At 43.9% G+C, this 24,183-nt stretch overlaps 1 protein-coding gene across 11 annotated transcripts in view; it reads right to left on the bottom strand.

Moving 5' to 3' along the window:
• sox5 (SRY-box transcription factor 5) overlaps positions 1 to 24,183 on the bottom strand; it is a 388,193-nt gene that overhangs the window by 80,283 nt on the left and 283,727 nt on the right. For 9 of the 11 annotated variants that reach the window (XM_073066077.1, XM_073066075.1, XM_073066073.1 and 6 more), the window contains one exon: positions 9,326 to 9,472. The exons of the other annotated variants lie outside the window; for them this stretch is intronic. In XM_073066077.1, the coding sequence (XP_072922178.1) occupies positions 9,326 to 9,472 (147 nt within the window). The remainder of the gene's footprint in view (positions 1 to 9,325; positions 9,473 to 24,183) is intronic. 11 annotated transcript variants of the gene reach the window in all.

The raw sequence follows: 24,183 nt of genomic DNA, 5'->3' as shown, positions 1-24,183 counted from the left end.
ACCATTGTCAACCCTGTCTGTTTACAGGATTGGTGCCAAAGGCTCAGACAACCGTTTATAGCATTGTTTTTAAAAAGAGGGAGGGATGAACAGGGTTCTTACAGTCCAGTTAATCCATCTTCATAGGTGGGCAAATTATTGGGATCAATTCTGGGGGACAGCATGAACCATTTAGAAAAGCACAGATTAATCTGGATCAGGAAGCATGGATTTGATAAGGGAAGCCCATGTTTATCAAGTAACTATATCTCCTTGAGGAGGGCAGGGTGTTTGATATAGTCTGCATCTGCAGACTGGCCGAAAGGTAAAGTCATTGTGAGAGCCGAGAGTTGTAAATTGGGTCTAAATCACTGACAAGGGAGAGGAAGACTAACTGCAGGGCTAGGAACTTGGTCTCCTGCTTTTTAGTAATGACATAGATTTCAATGTAGGAAGCAGTTTGCAGATGATATAAAAATTGCTGAGTGGTTGACATAGGGAAAATGACCCATGGAATTTGAACTGGAGAAAAGTGAGGTGATGCATTTGGTGACATGTACAAGGCAAGGGAACCTGTTGAGTAGTGTGGGAGAATGTAGGGGCCTTCAGTTGTTATCTGCAGATCTTTAAAGGTACAAAGACAGTTCGATAAGGTCCTGTTTTATCTTATCAGCCCAGATGACAGCCTTATAAGAGCAAGGACACGAAAGGGGATTGGATGCAATACTAATTAGACAATGGTCTGAATACTCTGTCCAATTCTGGTTACTGTATTACCAGAAAGCCGGTATTGCACTGGAGTCATAGAGTCATGGAGAAGTACAGTACAGAAGCAGGCTCTTCGGCCCATCTAGACCATGCCAAAGCCATTTAGACTGCCTACTCCCATCGCCCTGCAGCAGGACCATAGCCCTCCATACCCCTACCATCCATGTACCTATCCAAACTTCACTTAAACACTGAAGTCAAGCTCACATGCACCACTTTTGGCCTTCTGAGTGAAGAAGTTTCCTTATGTCTTCCCCTTAAGTTTCTCTTCCTTTTACCCTTAACCCATGACTTCTGGTTGAAGTCCCTTCCAACCTCAGTGGAAAAGAACTGCTGGCATTTACCCTATTTATACCTCTCATAATTTTGTATACCTCTATCAAATCTCCTCTCAATCTTCTACGTCCTAACCTATTCAATCTTTCCTTACAACTCAGGTCCTCCAGACCCAGCAACAGTTCAGTTAATTTTCTCTGTACTGTTTGGGTGTTTGCGGAGGAAACAGGACTGGGTGTCAGGTTTATTATCACTGACATATGTCATGAAATTGGTTGTTCTGCAGCAGCAGTGCAATGCCATACATAATAACACATAGGATGTTGCCTGGCCCAGAAAATTATAACCATGAGGAACAATGGGAAAATGTTGGATAGTGTTATTTTGCAGAGAGAAGACTGAAAGGAGACTTAATTGAGGTGGCAACAAAAATAGAAAGGATCCATTTTGCTTAGCAACAATGTTAATAACCAAGGCGCAGAGATTTAAAGAAATTTGTAAAAGAATTTGAGAGCAAATGTGAAAAAAAAAGAATTCTTTTCACCCAGAAGACACGCTGGGATCGGGAACTTCAATCTGAAAAAGAAAGAATTCCTCACCACCTTTGATCAGTATCATGGAGGCACAAGAATCTTCAGATGCCGGGATCTGGAGTGGGAACAGACTGCTGGAGGTGGTCTTGGGTCCAGATAGAAGTTTCAACCTGAAATGTTGACTGCTTCTCCGATCACTGATGCCACCTAAATGACTTCCTCGAGCAGCACATTTAAACAGTATTTGGATATGCACTTGATGGAGCCTTGACCTGTAGACCAATGGAGGGTAGGAGTAGGCTGGATGACTCTTTTACTGACCGACTCCGACAGGATGGGCTGAATGGTCTCTGACCATGGCATATAAAAGCCACAATTCAGTGGCTTTACATCCTTTACATTTATCTCTGCCTTTGACTCCCTTTATCCATCGTTCTAGAACTGCTCTCATCTCTTGACCTCTCCTTTAAGATGTTCCCTGAAACCTCACCCATTGACCAAGTTTGGCCTTATACTTCTCTGAGTGACTTAGTACGGAAATATGGTTTCAGTTGCTGTTCTGAAATGCCTTGAAGCAGTTAGTTACATTAAAGATCCAATCAACATCATTGTTGGTCTTTATTACATCCACTGATCTGTTTCAAGAGTTTTTGTGACTATTTTATATACATTTCTTCTCTCCAGATGAAAATCAATAGAGCTCTGCATGGATCTCATCACCTATCAATCTTCAATTTATAATTTCTTCTTTGTTGAAGCAGCAAAATCGATGTTTGGCATCACAGCACACTCACGCTGACAAATCTTTAAGTGCTGTGAAAAGCTACAGAGCTAAGAGGGCTCCAGCTTCCTAAGTCACAAAGGGTATTCCTCAGTTATGGCTTTAATACAGTTTTACAACAAAGGAAAGCCTATTAGTGCAGCAATCCATCATAAATTAACATAATTATTAGGGAGAAAATAGCTACAATTGCGTGACTAATGTTGTGGTGGACAAGCCAATTCGACTTCATTGCAATTCCTGGCAAACCAGGCATGTGTTGGAATTTGCTGCCTTTAGAACAGCATCTCAAACAGACAGATATGTGGGCGAGCCAGAGGTCAGAATAGGGTTTAGGGACAGCGATATGGAGGAGTCAGAGTTCAGGCTTCCGCTTCACGCTCCGCGTTTGAAGTTCAGTGACTTCGCTGCTCCACTCTGTGCACGTAGGCCAATGATATGAACATAGGAGTGAAGGACAGCCCGAGCCTACACCTTCACTCTGCACTCAAAGATCAATGAGGTTTGGGTGGATGTCGGGTTGTCCCAGGTTCAGATATGTTCATAGGAGCAGGAGACACAAGGACCAGTTAGTTGGCGCATCTGGAGTTTGGGTCACACCAACAGCTAGTCTGGAGCTACTACTGAAGATCAGAGCTCAAAGGTCGATCAGAAGTCCAGAAGTTGAGGAGGCTGGAGGTCTTTGAATTAGAGGACTGTCAGTGTGTGTGTGGGTGGCTGGGAGAGAGGGAAGGGGTTTTTTTTTGTTTTTGTTGCTGGTTTTGTTGCATTCTGTGTTGTTAGACCAAGCACTGTGGGCATGCTATGTTGATGCCAGAATGTGTGACAACACTTGGTGGCTGCCCCCAGCACACCCCTATGTGAGCTGATTGTTAATGCAAACGATGCACTTCATTGGAATCTTAAAGTGAACATTGTTGCTGTGCCTTGAATCACAGACACCTTTTGCCAGTGAGGTAGTAGGAGTAAAACTCCAACAATCTGGCAAATGAAATCCTGATAGTCCAGCATCTGACTCTTGCCCTCGACAGTGCACAGGGTAAGTTGGGAATCCGGAGGGCAAGGAGGGTGTGCAGTCAGAGCTGCGGTGCTGAGTGTGATGGGGTCTGACTGTAGCAAGGGCTGGAGTGAGTGTCAGGAACACCAGAGATCAGTAACCTCGTATGGAGCCAGGATCTGGAATATATTTCTCACTCCTTTAAACACACCTGGCTGACATAAAAACTGATTGAACTCATGTACAACATGTGAAAAAAGTGAAACTAATGTGTGTGTTTGCATATTAAAGGCGTAACATCCTGGCAAATTGACTACTCCAGTCACAGGAATGCTGGATTGTGAGAGTTTTACTGATTTTGTCTAAGTGCAGTTTCAGTTTCCAGTTACATTGTCTGATGTGACCCATAGGCATTACAGTCTGCTGTTCAAATATACTTAGATTCCTCAGTGACCCCTAGTCAGTCCAAGGTCTAGTGATGGGTCTTCACTCCATCAAACTGCTCAGTATGAATACACACTAAAGGGCAGCGGGAAGATTTCAAAAAACGAGAAAGGAGTAATAGAAAACTTGTGCTGTTGAGGTACAATGGAGATTTAAACAACCAAATTGATCAACACCTGGAAAATGATTGAAAATTGATGCTATATTTTAACTCTGGGCAAAATATCCCAGATACCACAGTTTTAGTAAAGGGGATCTGTTGTATGAAAGTTTAGTGTAAATTTATTGTCAAAGTACATACATGTCACCATATATTACCCTGAGATTCACTTCCTTACAGACATTCACTGGAAAACAAAAAAATACAATAGAATGAATGAAAAATACGGATGGACAAAGTGCAATAGAATAAAAATTGCAAATAAAAATAAATATTATTGAAAACACGAGTTGTGGGGACCTTAAAAGTGAGTCGATAGTTAGTGGGAGCATTTCAGAGAAGTGGTACCACACAGCGATACAGCACGCTAGGATGCTCGCCACTGTAGAGTATTGTGAGTGAAGGTTATGGTAGGGTTAACACATTAACCTTATTTTCCTGTAAATGCCTGCAAGAAAATGGATCTGAGGGTAGTATATGGTGACATGCAGTATATGGTCACATGACCCTGGTGGAAATAGGCTTATGGCAAAATATATGTCCAGCAAGTTTTTATACAAACTGTACTAGGAATGGTGCGATAGTCTTTAAATACAATGGCTGGGTATTCTTCCCCCCTGCCATCCAATTCCTAAATAGATACTGAACCCATGAATACTACTCCAGGTAGACCCATTGTCTCAGCTTGCTCCTGCCCCACCGAACTCATTTCTGTATACCTTGACACTGTTTTATCCCCCCTTGTTCAATCTCTTCCCACCTATGTTCGTGACACTTCTCACACTTTGAATTTTTTCAATGATTTTAAGTTCCCTGGCCTCCACCGCCTTATTTTCACCATGGACGTCCAATCTCTATATACCTCCATCCCACACCGAGATGGTCTCGAAGCTCTTCGCTTCATTTTGGATTCCAGACCTAGCTAATTCCCCTCTACCATCACTCTCCTCCATCTAGCGGAATTAGTTCTTACTCTCAATAATTTCTCCTTTGGCTCCTCCCACTTCCTCCAAACCAAAGGTGTAGCCATGGGCACCCGTATGGGTCCCAGTTATGCCTGCCTTTTTGTTGGCTTTGTGGAACAGTCCATGTTCCAAGTCTATACAGGTATCCATCCCCCTCTTTTCCTTCGCTACATCGACAACTGCATTGGCGCTGCCTCCTGCACGCATGCTGAGCTCGTTGACTTCATTAACTTTGCCTCCAACTTTCACCCTGCCCTCAAATTTACCTGGTCTATTTCTGACACCTCCCTCCCCTTTCTTGATCTTTCTGTCTCCATCTCTGGAGACGGCCTATCTACTGATATCTACTATAAGCCTACAGACTCTCACAGCTACCTGGACTATTCCTTTTCCCACCCTGTCTCTTGCAAAAATGCTATCCCCTTCTCACAATTCCTCTGTCTCCGCCGCATTTGCTCTCAGGATGAGGCTTTTCATTCCAGGACGAAGGAGATGTCTTCCTTTTTTAAGCAAAGGGGCTTCCCTTCTTCCACCATCAACTCTGCTCTCAAACGCATCTCTCCCATTTCCCGCACATCTGCCCTCACCCCATCCGCCCGCCAACCCACTCGAGATAGGGTTCCCCTTGTCCTCACCTACCACCCCACCAGTCTCCTGATCCAACGTATAATTCTCCGTAACTTCCACCACCTCCAATGGGATCCCACTACCAAGCACATCTTCCCCTCCCCCACTCTTTCTGCATTCTGCAGGGATTGCTCCCTACGCGACTCCCCTGTCCATTCATCCCCCCCATCCCTTCCCACCGATCTCCCTCCTGGCACTTATCCTTGTAAATGGAACAAGTGCTACACCTGCCCTTACACTTCCTCCCTCACCACCATTCAGGGCCCTAGACAGTCCTTCCAGGTGAGGTGACACTTCACCAGTGAGTCGGCTGGTGTGGTATACTGCGTCCGGTGCTCCCGGTGTGGCCTTTTATATATGAAGACCATGGAGCGGCTGATAATACAGAATCTGAGGCCACAAACCAGGCACGCCCAGGATCCTCTTCAGTTTGCGTATAAGGAGAAGGTGGGAGTGGAGGATGCTATCACGTATTTGCTGCACAAATCACTCTCTCACCTAGAGGGGGTCAGTTGTGCTGTGAGGATTACATTCCTTGACTTCTCTAGTGCCTTTAACACCATCCAGCCCAAGATCTTAAGGCACAAACTAATGGAGATGGGAGTAGACTCTCACATGGTGGATTGGATAGTGGACTACTTGACAGATAGACCTCAGTATGTGCGGTTGGGAGACTGTAGGTCTGACACGGTGGTCAGCAGCACAGGGGCGCCGCAGGGAACCGTACTCTCTCCGGTCCTGTTCACCCTGTACACATCAGATTTCCAATATAACTCGGAGTCCTGCCATGTGCAGAAGTTCGCTGATGACACGGCCATAGTGGGGTGTGTCAGGAATGGACAGGAGGAGGAGGAAAGGAAACTGATACAGGACTTTGTGATATGGTGCAACTCAAACTACCTGCGTCTCAATATCACCAAGACCAAGGAGATGGTGGTGGACTTTAGGAGATCTAGGCCTCATATGGAGCCAGTGATCATTAATGGAGAATGTGTGGAGCAGGTTAAGACCTACAAGTATCTGGGAGTACAGTTAGACGAGAAGCTAGACTGGACTGCCAACACAGATGCCTTGTGCAGGAAGGCACAGAGTCGACTGTACTTCCTAAGAAGGTTGGCGTCATTCAATGTCTGTAGTGAGATGCTGAAGATGTTCTATAGGTCAGTTGTGGAGAGCGCCCTCTTCTTTGTGGTGGCGTGTTGGGGAGGAAGCATTAAGAAGAGGGACGCCTCACGTCTTAATAAGCTGGTAAGGAAGGCGGGCTCTGTCGTGGGCAAAGTACTGGAGAGTTTAACATCGGTAGCTGAGCGAAGGGCGCTGAGTAGGCTACGGTCAATTATGGATAACTCTGAACATCCTCTACATAGCACCATCCAGAGACAGAGAAGCAGTTTCAGCGACAGGTTACTATCGATGCAATGCTCCTCAGACAGGATGAAGAGGTCAATACTCCCCAATGCCATTAGGCTTTACAATTCTACCGCCAGGACAAGAACTTTTTAAAAGCTATTATTAATGCTTTTTGAGATAGTGATTTAGATGCATATCATATTTTTTACTGAGTTAAGTATTGTATGTAATTAGTTTTGCTACAACAAGTGTATGGGACATTGGAAAAAAAGTTGAATTTCCCCATGGGGATGAATAAAGTATCTATCTATCTATCATCTATCTATTGGTGAGACCCGACGCAGACCGGGGACCGTTTCGCTGAACACCTATGCTCTGTCCGCCAGAGAAAGCAGGATCTCCCAGTGGCCACACATTTTAATTCCATGTCCCATTCCCATTCTGATATGTCCATCCATGGCCTCCTCTACTGTCAAGATGAAGCCACACTCAGGCTGGAGGAACAAGACCTTATATACCGGCTGGGTAGCCTCCAACCTGATGGCATGAACATTGACTTCTCTAACTTCCGTTAATGCTTCTCCTCCCCTTCTTACCCCATCCCTGATATATTTAGTTTTTTTTCTCTCTCTCTGCCCATCACTCTGCCTGTTCTCCATCTCCCTCTGGTGCTCCCCTCCACCTTTCTTTCTCCCTAGGCCTCACGTCCCATGATCCTTTCTCTTCTCTAGCTCTGTGTCCCTTTTGCCAGTCACCTTTCCGGCTCTCAGCTTCACCCCCCCTCTCCGGTCTTCTCCTATCATTTTGCATTTTCCCCTCCCCCTCCTACTTTCAAATCTCTTACTATCTTTCCTTTCAGTTAGTCCTGACAAAGGGTCTCGGTCTGAAACGTCAACGGTGCTTCTCCTTATAGGTGCTGCCTAGCCTGCTGCATTTCACCAGCATTTTGTGTGTGTTGCTTGAATTTCCAGCATCTGCAGATTTCCTTGTGTTTGCCTTTCAAATACTACCCCAATACTTCTTTTATTTCTGTTGTTTGCACTACTTATTTTAATTTAACTATTTATATATAACTATTTATATATATAGTAATTCAGTGCTTTTCTATATCTATCATGTATTACATTGCACTGCTGCCGCAAAATTAACAAATTTCACAACATATGCCAGTGATATTAAATCCAAGTCTGATTCTGACAAGCAACCTATGTGGAAAAGGAGACAAATTTTGCAAATAACAAATAAATAGTGCTGAGATCATGAGTTGTAGAGTCCTTGAAGGTGCGTCTGTAGATTATGGAATCAGTTCAAACTTGAAGTGAGTGAAGTTATCATGCTGTTTCGGGAGCATAATAGTTGTAGACTTCTACCACAAACTTCAATCTAGAAGGGCTCTTTATTTTAACGTTTATATTGCAAACTGTGACTCCCACATCTATCTGTCCCCACCCCATCTACTTATTCCTGATCCTTTCTCTCTGGTTTATACCTTCATTCTTTCCAAGAGCCCGATCATCTCACAATCAGTTATTTGTAAAATTTCTATTACAAGGAGAAACAATGCTCCCAGATTAAACACAAGATGCTGTCAATGGAAAATGAGTTGTTTGCTGGTGTTGCATGGGGAATGAATGCTAGCAAGGGGAAATTCCCAGCTCCCCATTGAATAATGCAATGGGATCTCCTGAAGTTCCCAAACTGGTAAGGGATTCTCAGTTTTTCGAGGGTCTCTTCAGAAAATAAAACAGATGTAAAACAATTAATTGGCTTGGAGATTTATATTTATTCATCTTTCAGGATCAGGGCATCAATGGATTCCACCTTCTTCAGCCCTTTACCTTTTCCACATCACTTCACAGCCTCTTGCCTCACTCCCCCCCGCCCGCCACAGTCCCCTTCTCCTGGCTTCATGTATCAAGTGTCAGCTTGTATTCTTTTTCCTCCCTCCACCATCTTTTTCCGGCTTCTTCCCCGTTCCTTTCCAGTCCTGATGAAGGGTCACTGCCTGAAACATTGGCAGTTTATTCCCCACCATAGATGCTGCCTGACTTGCTGAGTTCCTCCAGAATCCTGTGTGTGTTGGTCTGTATCAGTGGAAGGGTCAGCATTCATTGCCCATCCTGAACTATCTGCAGCAGAGCCACAATTAAGGATCAATCACATTGGTGGACACATGCTGAACGTGGTAAGGACAGATTTCCTTCCTGAAGAACATTAAATCTTAATCCAGGACCAGTGTTTCTTTAATCCCAGATCAGTTAAATCCAGGTGTCTGGATCACTAATCTAACAATTTAACCAGTGTACCACCATGAAACTACTCCACTCCCCCTCCATTTTGGATAGACGCTTGTAAAGGATCAGACTGCAGGCAAAAGGACATCCCATTAACGGTGCTGAACAGTTAGTTGAAAGTTATTATGCTCTGAAAAAATTATCACAGTACCTTGCTTTTGGGTGGGGGGCTGTTCCTGCCTTTCTCTCCCTGGATGTTGTTGGGTGACAGTGTGTTGCTTAGACTGGACTGCGACATACTGTGTAACTTGGCTCCAGGAGACACCTGCATGGCTGCCAGTTGGGCTGCATACAACTGCTGTGAAGGGAGCAATGGACATCACTTAGACACACTCTCACAGTAAAGTAACTTCCATGCTTTTCATTATTGAGAATGACTTCACTGTGGGCCGGACACCACTCATGTCATGTTGCTTTACGCCAAGAACCACATTCTCGCAAACACGAAGTCAAGGGCAAGCTATTGACAAGTCATAAATTGACGTTGAACAGGGTATCCATAGCAATTTTCTTTTCTAAGTTAGATCCTGAATTACAGTAGCATTTATTAACTAGTTAAATTTCAATTCAATTCATTAGTGTCACATTCTTAACTGGATCACCCAATGGTAACCGTAACTGCAACAAGGTCCAAACATTTTCTGAATGGCAGTCGTCAACTAGATAACCCTGAGTGACTGAAGTACAATTGAATACAATCCAGAGATTGTGGGTAGAGCTTGCAAAAGCAGCATTAAGATCAAGGTTTGATCAACCATCATTGTAAACGGTCAAGCAGGGTCAAGTGGCAAGTGACCTATTCCTGCTCCCATTTCTCTGTTTCTGTTTTTGTTTGAATGTGTAAGGGGTGTGACAGCTGCACCTGAGAACAGTGAGAAATCTCACCCAAAAAGCAGTGGCTCCAGTGGATTCTCCTGGCATGCTATTGGACCTTTACTCTGGCTTGAGAGTCAGAACAGACCCACAATCTTGCAAAGCAGAGCCCAGAGAGCACACTTGGAATATTGTGAACAGTTTGAGGCCCCTTACCTAAGAAGAATTTTCTGGCATTGGAGGTGTTCCAGAGGAGATTCCCAAGAATGATCCCAAGGAATGAAACATATGAAGAGTATTTGATGGCTTTGGGCCTGTACTCACTGGAGTTTAGAAGAATGAGGGAGATTTCTCATTGAAGCATATTGAATATTGAAAGGCCTAGATAGCGTGGATGTGGGGAGGATGTTTCCTATAGTGGGGGGTTCCAGGACCAGAGCGCACAACCTCACAATACAAGGACATTCTACTAGAACAGAGGTGAGGAGGAATCTCCTTAGCCAGAAGACAGTGAATCTGTGGAATTCAATGCCACAGAAGGTTGTGGAGGCCTACTTGCTGGGTATCTTTAAAGTGGAAATGGATAGTTTCTTGAATAGTGAGGGTGTCAAAGGTTATGGGGAGAAGGCAGGAGAATAAGACCATAAGACATAGAAGCAGAATTAGGCCCTTTGTCCCCCAGTGAGGTTGCGAGGTATAATAAATCATCCATGATGGGAGAGTGGAGTAGACTCAATGGGCCGAATGGCTTAATTCTGCTCCTATATCTTAGGATGTTATGGTCTCATGGACCGGATGAGATTTAGAGAAGTGGGGAGTGGGGGAACCACCGCTGACGACTACCCACAGGATCCATATTCCTGATTGCTAACCAAAACAAGCATAGGCCCAGGTGATCCCACAACTCTGAGCTGCCAATGGAGTTAATGGCCACATTTTAACATGCAGCATACAAATGAGAGAACATGTTTCTTAACCTCACCCTTTAAACTGAGGAAGGAAATGTCAGCCACCTCGGCTGCTTATTCTTTTGCTGTGCAATACTTTCTATATTTAAACACGATTAAACAATGACCAGCACTGTTTTATTTTCTGCCTGGCTTTCTTTTTTTTGCTTCATCAGTGATATCAAGCAGCTGAGAACTTCTGTCTCCTCTGCTATAATTTCCCCACCCACTAATTCTTAATAGGAAGTCAGAGGGGGGAAATAGCCCACTCGAGGCACTTCCTTTCATGTTGCAACACACCGTGTCATTCTCCAAATAATGGCAAATATAATGCTCACCACGAAGGAAGTTTACTTGGAAATGGCAATGTGATTTTAGGTAATTTCAGTCCAATTACACCCAGTTTGTCCTTCTGATTGCTTCAGTGTGTGCACAAGAATAAACATGCTCCTCGGTGAGCTGGTGCATACTAAATTGCTGACATCTTGTTGTATCCAGTCCACTGATTCAAAGCTTATTTGCTGTTTGAATTGAGTTCCATTACAGAGGCCAATAACCATCATTCAGCACCATCAATGGAGGCAGCAATGGCCTGACAGCCACTTTACCAGCACACTAAACATTCGGAGGCAGCAAAACTCCACAGTGACTCGGGGGAGATGCAAGGCCATCACCGTGCGAAGATAAAGGATGTGACACATCCGCCCCCTAGGTCAGCCAAGGGGGGCACACGGCCACAAGAAACCAGAGGGGGCAAAGATAAGAAGGAAACTGCGAGAGCAGAAAAATAATAATCTGGGTCACGACGAAATGGAGGAATTGTTTAAACATGCATTTTCCCCAGAGTAAGGCTGGGAGCTGGGCGATGAGGACTTGCTTGTTAAATCAAACACAGATAAAGAACATTAATACCTAGTGACAGCACGATTTTTCCTTTACCATCCGCCTCTATGGTGCCACAGTAGTGTAGCAGTTAGTGCGACGTTATTATAGCTCAGGGTGCTGGCGCTTGGAGTTCAATTCTGATGTCAGGTGTACGTCCTCCCGATATTCCGGGTGCTCCGGTTTCCTCCCGCGGTCTAACGATGTACTGGTCCGTAGGCTAATTGGTCATTGTAAATTGTCCTGTGATCCGGCTAGGGTTAAATCGGGAGTTGCTGGATGGCATTGCTGGAAGGGCTGGAAGGGCCTATTCTGTGCTGTTCCTCAAAAAATAACAAAATCTACCAACACACACATACACATTTAAACAGACAGGAGCGCACACAACATATACCTGCACACACACACACACACATACATGCACAAACATATGCGAACATACATAAACAGGCACACAAGTACACACTCATAACTAGGTGTGCACATACCAGTATAGCCATACATTCAGACATACATACATGCACAGATGCACATGTATTACCACACATACACACAAGGACATACATATGCACATAAATACCCACACACACACACACCCCGAAACGTGTACACACATAAACATACATGCAAGCACACACTCATAAGCAGACGCACACACACTCACATGCACAGAGATATAGCATGCACACATACATATACACAGATATAAATACACTGACATACACACACAAGACAAATACTAGCATATACATACGCAGATATGTACAAACACTGACATACATTTACACACACACACACACACACACACACACACACACACACACACACACACACACACACACACACACACACACACACACACACACACACACACACACACACACACACACACAACTTCGTCAATTTGGTTTCGGATGATTCACTTCCAATCTAACTAAAACATCTGTAAAGCCATTCAAAGGAATGGCAGCTCCAATATAAATGAAGACAGCAAGCAAACACCGGCAACCTGCCATTACCCTGAGTGCTTTTGTCACTTTGAGTAAAGCAGAAGAGCTGAACTTGTCACCTGTAACAATGAAAGTAGCACAGCTGTTGAGTTTGTGGCAGCCTGGGCCAGACAGCTGCCTATTCTCCATTAACACACTCACATATTAAACCAAGCTGAATGAAGGCCCACTCAGCACCTCAATTGACAGCTGTGTGACGTGCACTTCAGTCTATTGTGGCTGTATTAAGAATGGCACATCATGAAAAGGGAATTTTTTAAAACCTGCAGGTGCTAGAAATCTGGAATAAAAGTGGAAATTGCTGGTCAGCAAGTCAGGCAGCACTCATGGGTAGAGATAAAACAGTTAACATTTTCAGGCTGAGAGCCTTCATCAGAACTGGGAAAGAGAAACAAATTAATCCAGGTAGCACGGAAGGTGAGGAAGGGGGAAGTCAGAAGGGATTCTACAGTTGTAGAAAATCTAGAATAACATACACAAAATGCTGGAGGAACTCAGCAGGACATGCATCATGAATGGAGGGGAATAAAGAGTCAACATTTCGGGACTCAGGAGCCCTGGTGAAAGGTCTCGGCCCAAAACGTCAACTCTCTATTCTGCTCCATAGATGTTGCCTGACCTGCTGAGTTCCTCTTGCAGTTTATGTGAAGTCAGACTTTCAAGACTGGCAATGGATCATAATTTCTAAAGAAGCAATCTGTGGTTCACCCTTGACCTTTATAGAAAAGTCAAAGCCCCACCTTACAGAGCTGAACACAAAATCCAGGCTGACATTTCCATTCAGCTCAGAGAATTCTGACCCTCAAAGGCGTTGATGCACAAAGCTCTAACTGTAAACGAAGTTCACCTGGTGCCCTGGCCAGCGTCTATCTGCTGATTCATTACTAAAGCAAACTGTCAAATTATCATCTTTCCATCTGTGGAATCGTGCTGTGTACACACTGATAGCATCTTTCTTAAATTACAACAGGAATCACACTTTACTGGCTGCGAAGCACTTTGACATGTTCCTAGGAATGGAATGGTACGTCATGAATGCAGGATTGATACATTGAAACCCATATTTCCACAGGTGACAAGCCACCATTTAATCACACACCCAACAGAAAATATTTCTGACAATCTAAAATCTATTTAAGCAAATAGTTATTTTGGCTGAATCTGTTCAACCCTTACAAGATTATAATGGATGTCAACTGACATCTTGAGAGATACAGATAATTATCTGATAAATCTATTCATTCATGTGCACCTTGGCACAGGAACATTAATAGAATAATTTAAGAATGTAAATGTGTAACCATCAGTGTATAATTTGCTTTCATTGTTGTACTTAAGAGATTGGGAACTCGCGGAGCTATCAAACTACCAGGGCTAATCAAAGCACAATGTCCAAGTATTCCACATTAACCCACAAACTCTATGATCTCGATGGGAGGCTCCCTTATGACTGTTCCATTCTGACATGCATTATCAAGTCATGGTTGCCAAACGAACAGTTTCAGCGATGTCATTAGTACAAACATGGACCGATAGCACATAACTTAGAGGCACAGAGAGATACAATACAGAAAAAGGCCCTTTGGTCCATCTAGACTGCACTGACCATTATCCATCCATTTGCACTAACCCATTTAACTCTCATCATGCACTCCTCAGAATGTGCCACTCAATGAGACACAAGGAGCAATTTTCAGAAGTCTTTTAACCAACCGACCTTTGGGATGTAGGAGGCAACCCGGAGGAAAACCATGCAGTCACAGGAGGAACATGCCAACTCCCCACGGACGGCACCTGAGGTCAGGATTGAACACAAGTGTCTGGCGCTGTGAGGTAGCAGCTCTACCAGCTGCGTTAATGTTCCACTCCTGCTTGCGGTGTTGGGGGCAATAGGGAGCACTGCACATTAGTGAGGAAGAATTCAGCCTAAACACTGACTGCGACTTTCTTGCAATTGGCAAGAAATGAGACAACAAGATTCACTAGGTGCAATAGGAATCGCTTCACGATGGCGAAGAGTCACTGGTCTTGCTCTGCAAAGTCTGCTTTCGATAGGGCTAATATGAGAGAGCATAATGTTAACATGATTGGAGGAAAGTATGGGGGGATGTCAGAGGTAAGTTCCTTTTTAGACATAGAGTGGCGAACAGCTTGGCAAGAGTGGTGGAACAGCTTGCTGGGAGTGGTGGTAGTAACAGATACATTAGGCAGATAGGCACATGTAAGATAGAAAACTGGAGAGTTATGCAGGAGAGAAGGATCAGATTGATCTTAGAGTAGGTTAAAACGTTGGCACAACATGTTCTATGTTCTGAAGTCAAAGGTAATTGATAACTATAAAGTAAAGGTGATCATACAATCATTTTGATTTTTGTTTGTGTTTGCTTATCACTTTTTAAAACCCAATAACAAGTTTTACAGGGCTAAGTACACTTGGTTGAAGGAAGTGCACATCAATTGTTGTCTCACGGGGAAGGGCTGCTTAGGCTCCTGGATGGTGCTGAAGCAGATGGTGTAAGGGCAAATCTGATATCTCCTGTGACTGCAGGGGATCCCGGTTCAGGGTTCCAGTGTTAAACATCGACAAGTCCTTTCTTCCCACAGATGCTGCTTGACTCGATGAGATCTTCCAGCAGATTGCTTGCTGCAACAATTAGTATGAGTAAACTCTCCAGGTTATGACAGGGTTCACAGAGTCACAGAGCACTATATCACAGAAACAGGCTCTTCAGCCCATCTAGTCAATGCCGAGCTATCATTCTACCTAGTCCCATTGACCTGCACCTGGACCATAGCTCTCCATACCCCTCCCATCCACATACTTATCCAAACTTCTCCCAAATGTTGCAATCCACCACCTCCACTGACAGCTTGTTCCACACTCGCACCACCTTCTGAGTGCAAGGTGAGACAGAAACATTCAAACAGAACCTCAGGAGGCAGCTTCTCCATGCAGACAGTGGTGTTTAGATTAAACGGGACACCAGAGAAGGTGGTTGAGGCTAGTGTAATAACAATATGTAAAAGACTGGCATCCTGGCTGGCTGTATCACTGCCTGGTGCAGGAATTGCACCAACCTTGACCGTTGGGCACTGCTGAGAGTGGTAAGGACAGTCCAGCACATCTGTGGATGTGAACTTCCCTCTATTGAGGACATTTACAGCAGGAGGTGTGTAAAGAAGGCTTGGAAGATCATCGGGAACGCCAGTCACTCCAACCATAAACTGTTCCAGCTGCTTCTGTCTGGCAAACACTTCCGCAGCATTAAAGCCAGGACCAACAGGCTACGGGACAGCTTCTTTCTATAAGCCATCACACTTATAAATTCAGATATCTGCACATTACAATGGAGTCATAACGGAAAGATTTTTACTTCCTCGTGTTGTGGGATGGATGTAAGATTTAAGTAAATTCATTCATTAAATTAACTTTAGTCAAGTACATGGGTAGAGTCATAGAACACCACAGCACAGAAATAGGCCCTTCGGCCCATCTAGTCCATGTTGTACTATTGTTCTTTCAAGTTCCATTAACCCATACCGGAACCATTGCCCTCCATACCCCACACATCCGTGTATTCCTTGTGAAATGACCGTGTTTGTAAGTCGGAAATGTGGCCAGAAACTGAAGTTCTATCAGTGCAGAAGATACCTGCAGCTCTGCAGCAACAAGAAAATCCACCCAACTGGTCTCCCAAAAGCTCATTCTTATGCACAGCTGTACGTAAGTCAAGCGTTCATAACCTGGGGAGGAGCAGAACCTACATTGTAGTAAGACTTTTCAGGATGCTTCACAGAAGAAGCTAAGGGACGGCCAAAGTCGAAAGTGGTGGGCTTTAAATGAACATGTTAGAGGTCGGGGGGGAGAGGGTGGATACCATAAGGTTTGGTGAGGGTATTCCAGAACTCAGTCTTCACACAGATTCTAATGGTCCAACATACCAGTTGGTTTTCACATAAACATCGCTCTCTCTCCTACTTCTGAACCTCAGCATCACAAATGTTTATCAAGGTGATAATCCAGAAGAAATAAAGAAAATCATATATTTATTTTAAGTGTTGCTTATATTGACTCTGGCAGATTGAGGGTCAGACATGACAAAAATGGGCCATGATGCAGAGTAATTTTCAGTAGTCCTGCTGTTATAATCAGAATGGCGATCTCCTTTAATTAATGCATCAAGTGTCCGCAGATGAATGCCTACTCAGATGAGGTGAGCAAGCTGTGTTATTACAGAAAATTTCAGCTTTGTCAGGCGCCTAAAATTGGAATTTGTCAGACGCCTTAAAATGTGATTGCCACTGGGTGGGCCAAAGCTTTACCACTCATTCTTCACACCTCTGAGGCCTTAGTACATCCAGACCAGGCCACTGGGTGGAATTCTTCCATCCCTGCTGTTTCCACTCATTGATGATGAGGTGAGAAAGTGAGGTCCAGCTCAAATGAGGCATTGAAAGTGAGAATAAACACTCAGAGACAACTTTATTAGGTGCACCTGTATACCCGCTCACTAATGCCACCAATTACATAGCAACACTCAATGCATAAAAGCATGCAGACATGGTCGAGTAGCTTAGTTGCTGTTCAGACCAAATATCAGAATGCTAAAGAAATGTGATCTAAGTGACTTTGACTGTGGATTGATTGTAGTTGCTAGATGGGGTGGTTTGAGTATCTCAGAATCTGCTGATCTCCTGGGATTTTCATGCACAACAGTTTCTGGAGTTTACAGAGAATAGTGTGACAAACAGAAACCATCCAGTGAGTGGCAGTTCAGTGGGCAAAAGCTCTTTGTTAATGGGAGAGGGAGGAGGGGAATGGCCAGACTGGCTCAAACTCATGGCAGCTGACAGTAACTCAGACCACCAAGTGTTACAACAGTGGTGTGCAGAAGACTATCTCTGAATGGAAAACAAGTTGAACCTTGAAGTGGATGTACTACAGCAGTAGAAGACCATGAACATGCATTGAATGACCACTTTATTAGGTACAGGAGTTACCTACTAAAATGGCCACTGAGTGTAGATATTTGTTGTGCTTGGCATCGGAGGAGGATGGTAGACAGAAGCCTAATGCAGTTGGTGGAACGTTTATGATGCATGATGGACTGCAATGACTTGGTGCAGAAAAGTGGTTCTTCATGAACAGGAATTGGAGAAAGGTAGCAATCTAGTTTTAGGGTTTAAAGAGGTTACAAAGTAGGGAGAGTGTCTTTTTCTGCTTCATATAACAACCTTAATGGCAATAACCATAATGCCGATTTAAGCTGCACATGGTCTACACCTCCCCACTCCATGCCTGTCCATGTGTCTGTCTAAATGCCTCTTAAACATTGTTATCAGATCTGCTTCCACTGCTTCCCCTAGCAGCTGTTTAAAGTTACTTTCCAGTGCTTCAGTTCCTCGCCTCCTCTTGTATCATTTTCCTATCTCAGAATCGATTAGGATGGCGTTAGTTTGGGAAGAGAGTGCAGAGTTGTAGTCACACGATTACATTGCTCAGAGACAGAAAGAAAATGTGTCATTATAATATCTCTGATTCTTCTTCAAAACCCTGAGCTCTACAACTTTGCAGCTGCTCTCTTTCACAAACAAGAGAAAATCTGTAGATGCAGGAAATCCAAGTAGCACACGCAAAATGCTGGAGGAATTCAGCAGGTCAGGCAGCTTCTATGGAAAAGAGTACAGCCAACATTCTGGGCCGAGACCCTTCATCAGCTCCTCTCTTTAATGTTTTCTATGTTTATTGTCACTCCTGTGCCTCATTGGTCAGACTGGGCAGTACTTGCACCAGAACTTCATGACTAACTTTGATTTCTAAGCTATTGTTTTGGCCTTATCTCAATTAAATAATCATTGCTTCATGCTGATTTGCCCATGAACTTATTGTCACTCATTGAAAGCCGTCGTTAATTATTTCATCCCCACTCTCTTCCATTAAATTACATCAAGCTCAAGCAGCACCCCAATCACATGTATGTGTTGTCCATTTGATTCTGTGATTTGTTAGTTGTGGCAAGCCAATCCACTTTTCCTGATTGGCCAGGCTGTATCAAGTTTCTGAACACAGAATACTGGTATCCCACCTGGAACTCTCAAGCCAGCATCACATTCCACCACCCCGGACATTCTCTCTTCCATTGGGCAGAAGGTACAAATGCCTGAAAGTACATACCACCAGACTCATGGACATCTGTTGTTATATGACTATCAAATGGTTCCCTTGTATATTAGGATGTCTTGACCTTATCATGCGGTTACACTTTATTATCTGCAGGCACTGCACTTTTCCTGTAACTAACACTTTACTCTGCTTTCTGTTACTGCTTTCCCTTATACTCCTTCAATGCACTGAAGTGATGAAATGTTCTGTACAGAGGGCACTACCCCTTGGTAGATGTGACAAGAATAAACCGATTTATCAGTTTAACAATCACCCCCATTCGTAAGTTGCCAGTCCCACCAGTAACCTGAAAATTAACTCTCATAAAAAACCAAAATGCTGGAGGAACACAGCGGGCCAGACAGCGTCTACGAAAGGAAGTGGACATTTGATGTTTTGAGTTAAAACCCCTTGTACTTTCAAGATAATTCCGCATTTTTTTTTTGTTTTTTTAATGTATCAAAATCATTTTCTGCTCAACTTTCAATGCCATTGCTTACTTAGAAACTCTTTGTTCCAAAAATAATGTACCAAATGCTCATGATAAGAAGCCCCTGTGTAAAATGAAACAGGAAGACTACAACTTGCAGTGTGCTGTACGACAACATAACCCAAGGAACAACATGCGGGCTGCAGTGAGTAGGTAATGCAGGCTCACTGGTCTGGTTAGTGGGATATTACAGGCTATCTTATGAAGGGTAATGGAAGAGAATGGGCCTGTCCCCTAGAGTTTAGAAAGATGAGAGGAAGACAATAGTGCTGAAACCTATTTGGAGGCCTTGATAGAGCAGATGCTGAGAGACTGTCTCCCCAGCTACAGTGAGTTGTATAAGGGTCAGCAGTTCAGGCCAGGCGGAGAACAAATTACTTCTTCACTCAGAAAAAAAAGAACATTTTTAGCAATATCCACTCTGAGGATTGCGAATCCAAGAATGAGACTGATAGATTTTTGGCTTCGAAGGAAACCAAGGGATTACATGGGAATAGAGTGAGAAAGTGCAGCTGATATATAAACTCAGTTGTCGTTGTGTCAAATGGCTCAAGGAGATGTAGAACCACCTCTTGCTCCTGGTTGGTGTGTTCCGTGGCTTTGGGAATGAGGTGTCGGGTTGTGACATCCAGTGAGTGACACCTAGGGTGCGACATTAAGCGTGAAAAGTCTGGAATGTGACATCTGGAGTGTAGAACTGAAGTGTAAGGCGTTTGCATCTGTCAACAAATCATTTGCAGCCTTGCTCTCAGTAAATAGAAGGAGCCCATTGTTTCATAATGACGGGAACATTACACCACACATTGTATTGACTCCAGTGACACCAATCACAGGGAGAAGGTCACTGAACTCCACTGCCACAGCCATTCGGAGGGAAGGCAAGAGTCGGGTGAGTTACTTCAGTTCTTCAAGGCCAAGCAGCAAAAGAACTGAGGACGAATGCAGGGAATGCAGAGGAATTAAAGTACTGATGGAAATTTTTAAAATGAACCAATAAAAAAATTGAACTTAACTTTTAACTATCTGTTAAAAGAAACACATCGAAACATAGAGAGAAATGGGCCGCTTGCTTCAAATCAAATCAGTGGGGATTGAGCTGGGGGGATGCCCGCAAGCATTGCCACACTTCAGGAGACAACATAGCAGGCCCACAACTCACTAACCCTAACCGTACATCTTTGGAATGTGGGAGGAAACCGCAGCACCAGGAAGAAAGCCGCAAGGTCACAGGGAGAACGTACAAACTCCTTACAGACAGCGGTGGGAGTCATGCTGGTGTACTGTAAACCATTGCACAAACAGCTACTCAACCGAACCACCCCAACTGTTAACCAACACGACCCGGCTGTTTCTCACGGCAGCTTACATCATCTTAGAAGAATTTATGGAGGGGTCTTTTTTTAACGTCAATTTAATCTTTTCTTTTTTGAAAAGAAAACTTCTGAAAAATAGCAGTGCAGTTGCTGTTTCACAGCTCCAGAGAGCCTGGGTGCATTCCTGAACTCCGTTGCTGTTTGTGAAGAGTTTGCACGTTCTCTGTTCAGATGTCCTCAGGGTGCTCCAATTTCCTTTCATGTCAGATAAGTGGGAGTAGGTAGGTCGGAGGGCCACTGCGTGTAGGTGATGTGTAGAATCCGGCAGGGGTGGGGGTGGGGGAGAGTTGATGGGAAAGTGGTGAAGAGTATAATAGAATTAATATAAAATTGCAGTAAGTGTGTGCTTAATGGTCAGCACTAATTCAATGGGCCAAAGGGCCTGTTTCTCTGCTGTATGTGTCTATGATACACATAAAAAGTCAGAGGAAGCCAGGCTGAAACAGAGGTGATCAAATCATGGGCTGAATGAAAATTTAACATCCCCTTTTCATTTGGCATTTTAAATGTAACACCTTTGTAATGCTTCAAAGGGCTGACCTTTGAACGTTGATGGTTAAGCTGCCTTCCTTTTGTTCCATTTGGCTTCACGTAGTGCCAGATGTGATTTATACAGTTCCTAATTGCCCAGGCAGAATGATGGATGATTTATAAAAAAGAACTACTGGCGGAAAAGGTATTTTAAAAAAAAAGCAGCTTGGAGCGTCCCCTCCAAAACAGCCAAAATTTCAAACATCGTACCCAAGTAACTGACTATTGTACAGAATTCAGGGGCTTGTACAGATTCAAAGCTCGATACAACAGTGCGACACTGAGAGCTTGCCAAAGCCTTCAGAGGTACCGTCATCCAGACAATAAACCAAGGACCATCTGCCCCTTCAGGCAGTTGTAAATGACTTTGAAGCTCTGATCCAGCAAGTGCAGAAGATATTCTCCCCAGGGCCCTGGCCAATATTTATCGCTCAAATATCATCAGAAGATAGATTATCTTGTCATAATCACATTGGTGTTTCTGAGACCTAGCTGCACTCAAATTAACTGTCGCAATTTCTATATTGTTACCATGCCCTTTTTAAGTACTTTTTTTAAGTACTATTTTTTTTGTTCATCAATCGCTTTGGGATACACTGAGCCTGGGTGAACTCTGTAGAATCACAGGCAGATTCTTCAAAAATAAGAATCAGGTAGTGAGTAATCTGTATCAGAACATCCCATAAATATTTTGGGCTCACTTACAAATAACATCTTCAATAATCCAGGTTTAAAGATCAGCTTTATTTGTCACATGTACTGTGCATCTAAACATACAATGAAACGCGTAGTTTGCATTGATTCAAGTCGGCGAGGATCCTGCTGTAGCCTGCCAGGCTTCCCGTGCCAACAAAGCATCACCGCAACTCACTAACTTAACCCTAACCCGTGCGTCTTTAGGTCGTGGGAGGAAACCGGAAGACCCGTAGGAAACCCAGACAGTAACAGGCGGAAACGTACGGGCTCCTTACAGACAGTGGTGGGAGTCAAACCCCAATCATACGGCTGGCATTGTAACAGCATTGCACTAAGGGCTACGCTGCAGATTTCTTTCATGAGCTGGAAGTGCAACTATGTTATTAAAGTTGATTATAAAATGCCACTTATTTCCTCAGGACAATGGCTAATGGAATCTCAGCACTGGGCTTCCGGTTTCATAAAGGGTTAAGGCTCTGTTTCAAAATACCAGCTAGGCATCCAGTTCCAGCTCCCCACCTTGCTTTTGCTCTGCCCATTCACTGCAGCGGAGGCCACATCACAGATCACGGCAACAAAAGCACGTCCAGATGCTGCTGTTGAGGTAAATTCATTACATTCCTCGACTCGAGTGAAAGTATTAAGCACCGGCTGATCAGCTCTTCACAAGCCAATCCACGCACAGAAGAGTAATCCATTACAATATGTTCCAACATCTGCCTCCCCATATGATGCATGACCTCTTCAATTGACCCTCTTTATACAGCGCCAGCATTTCTGTTCATTACAGAAGGAGGATGTACAGGGTGCTCGTCTCATCTTCAGGTCATCAGCCAGTAAATACATCTCCATTCAAAACCGGACTTGCACTGTCTGAATCTCTTTCAGTCTCAAGCATAATATTCTCATCATTTATTTTCCAATAGCCTTGCCATTAATTGGTTGGTTTCTCCCACTCTCCCTCCTCTTTCACATATATTTCTCTCCCTCTCTTTCTTCCTATTTTATGAGCTCAGTGGGTGAGGACCTGTCATTTACCACATCAGCCGGAGATGTACGGTACTTGTAAACACTGACCTGCTCTCCGCATGTGACAGGATTCTTAGGGCAGCTTCCTAAACAGTGGCCCCTGTGATAGTCAGCACTCCTGGCGAGGTGTATCTACAGCTAATTTATTATCAATAAGGCACCTGCCACAGTAAACACTTCTGGGCTTCTAGTAATCAAATCCTAGTATAATAGGGTAGGGCTTCTTCAGTCTACTGCTAGTTCAAAGATCTTTATGTTTGTAAAGAGAGGCCATAAACTTCAGGGCTTTTCTCTTAATAAAGAGATAACTTCAAAACTACATCTTTCAATATTGCCGTGCGTTTTCCAACATTTTGTTGAATAATGACTTGTGTTTTTACATTCTGTGTACCTCTCTACAAACACATGCAAATGGTCGACAATCCCACAGAAGCTGCAGAGAGTAGTGGACTCATTCCAATACATCATGGGCACATCCCTCCCCACTATTGGTCATATCTACAGGAGGCACTCCCTCCAGCAGACAGACAATAGACAATAGGTGCAGAGGTAGACCATTCGGCCCTTCGAGCCTGCACCGCCATTCTGAGATCATGGCTGATCATCTACTATCAATACCCGGTTCCTGCCTTGTCCCCATATCCCTTGATTCCCCGTATCCATAGGATACCTATCTAGCTCCTTCTTGACTGGCCAAGACACTTCATCAGGACTGCCCCCTCAACAGTCCTCTTGAAGGGTCTTGGCCCAAAATGTCAACTGTTTACTCTTTTCCATAGATGCTGCCTGGCCTGCTGAGTTCCTCCAGCATTTTGTGTGTGTCCCTTCAAACACTGGTTCTTAAACTGACCTGCACAATCCTAATCACTACCACAGTATATATTATGACTGCACTGCTATGAACTTTGGGTTCCATTTGTTGTGTTCTTTCTTGTAAAACTTGTTATAATTTACATTTGTGATTTTCTTGTGAATGTTGTTGTGCCTGTGACAGATCACACACTGCACTGATGCAGAGAATCAATTGAGCCTTTGAACCAACAACCTTGCTGGCATCTCAGGATAGCAACACTAT

Source organism: Hemitrygon akajei, chromosome 14 (assembly GCF_048418815.1).
Source record: "Hemitrygon akajei chromosome 14, sHemAka1.3, whole genome shotgun sequence".
Classification (NCBI taxonomy): domain Eukaryota; kingdom Metazoa; phylum Chordata; class Chondrichthyes; order Myliobatiformes; family Dasyatidae; genus Hemitrygon; species Hemitrygon akajei.
The sequence above is the reverse complement of the archived record's forward strand: the minus strand, read 5'-3'. Positions and strand labels throughout refer to the sequence as shown.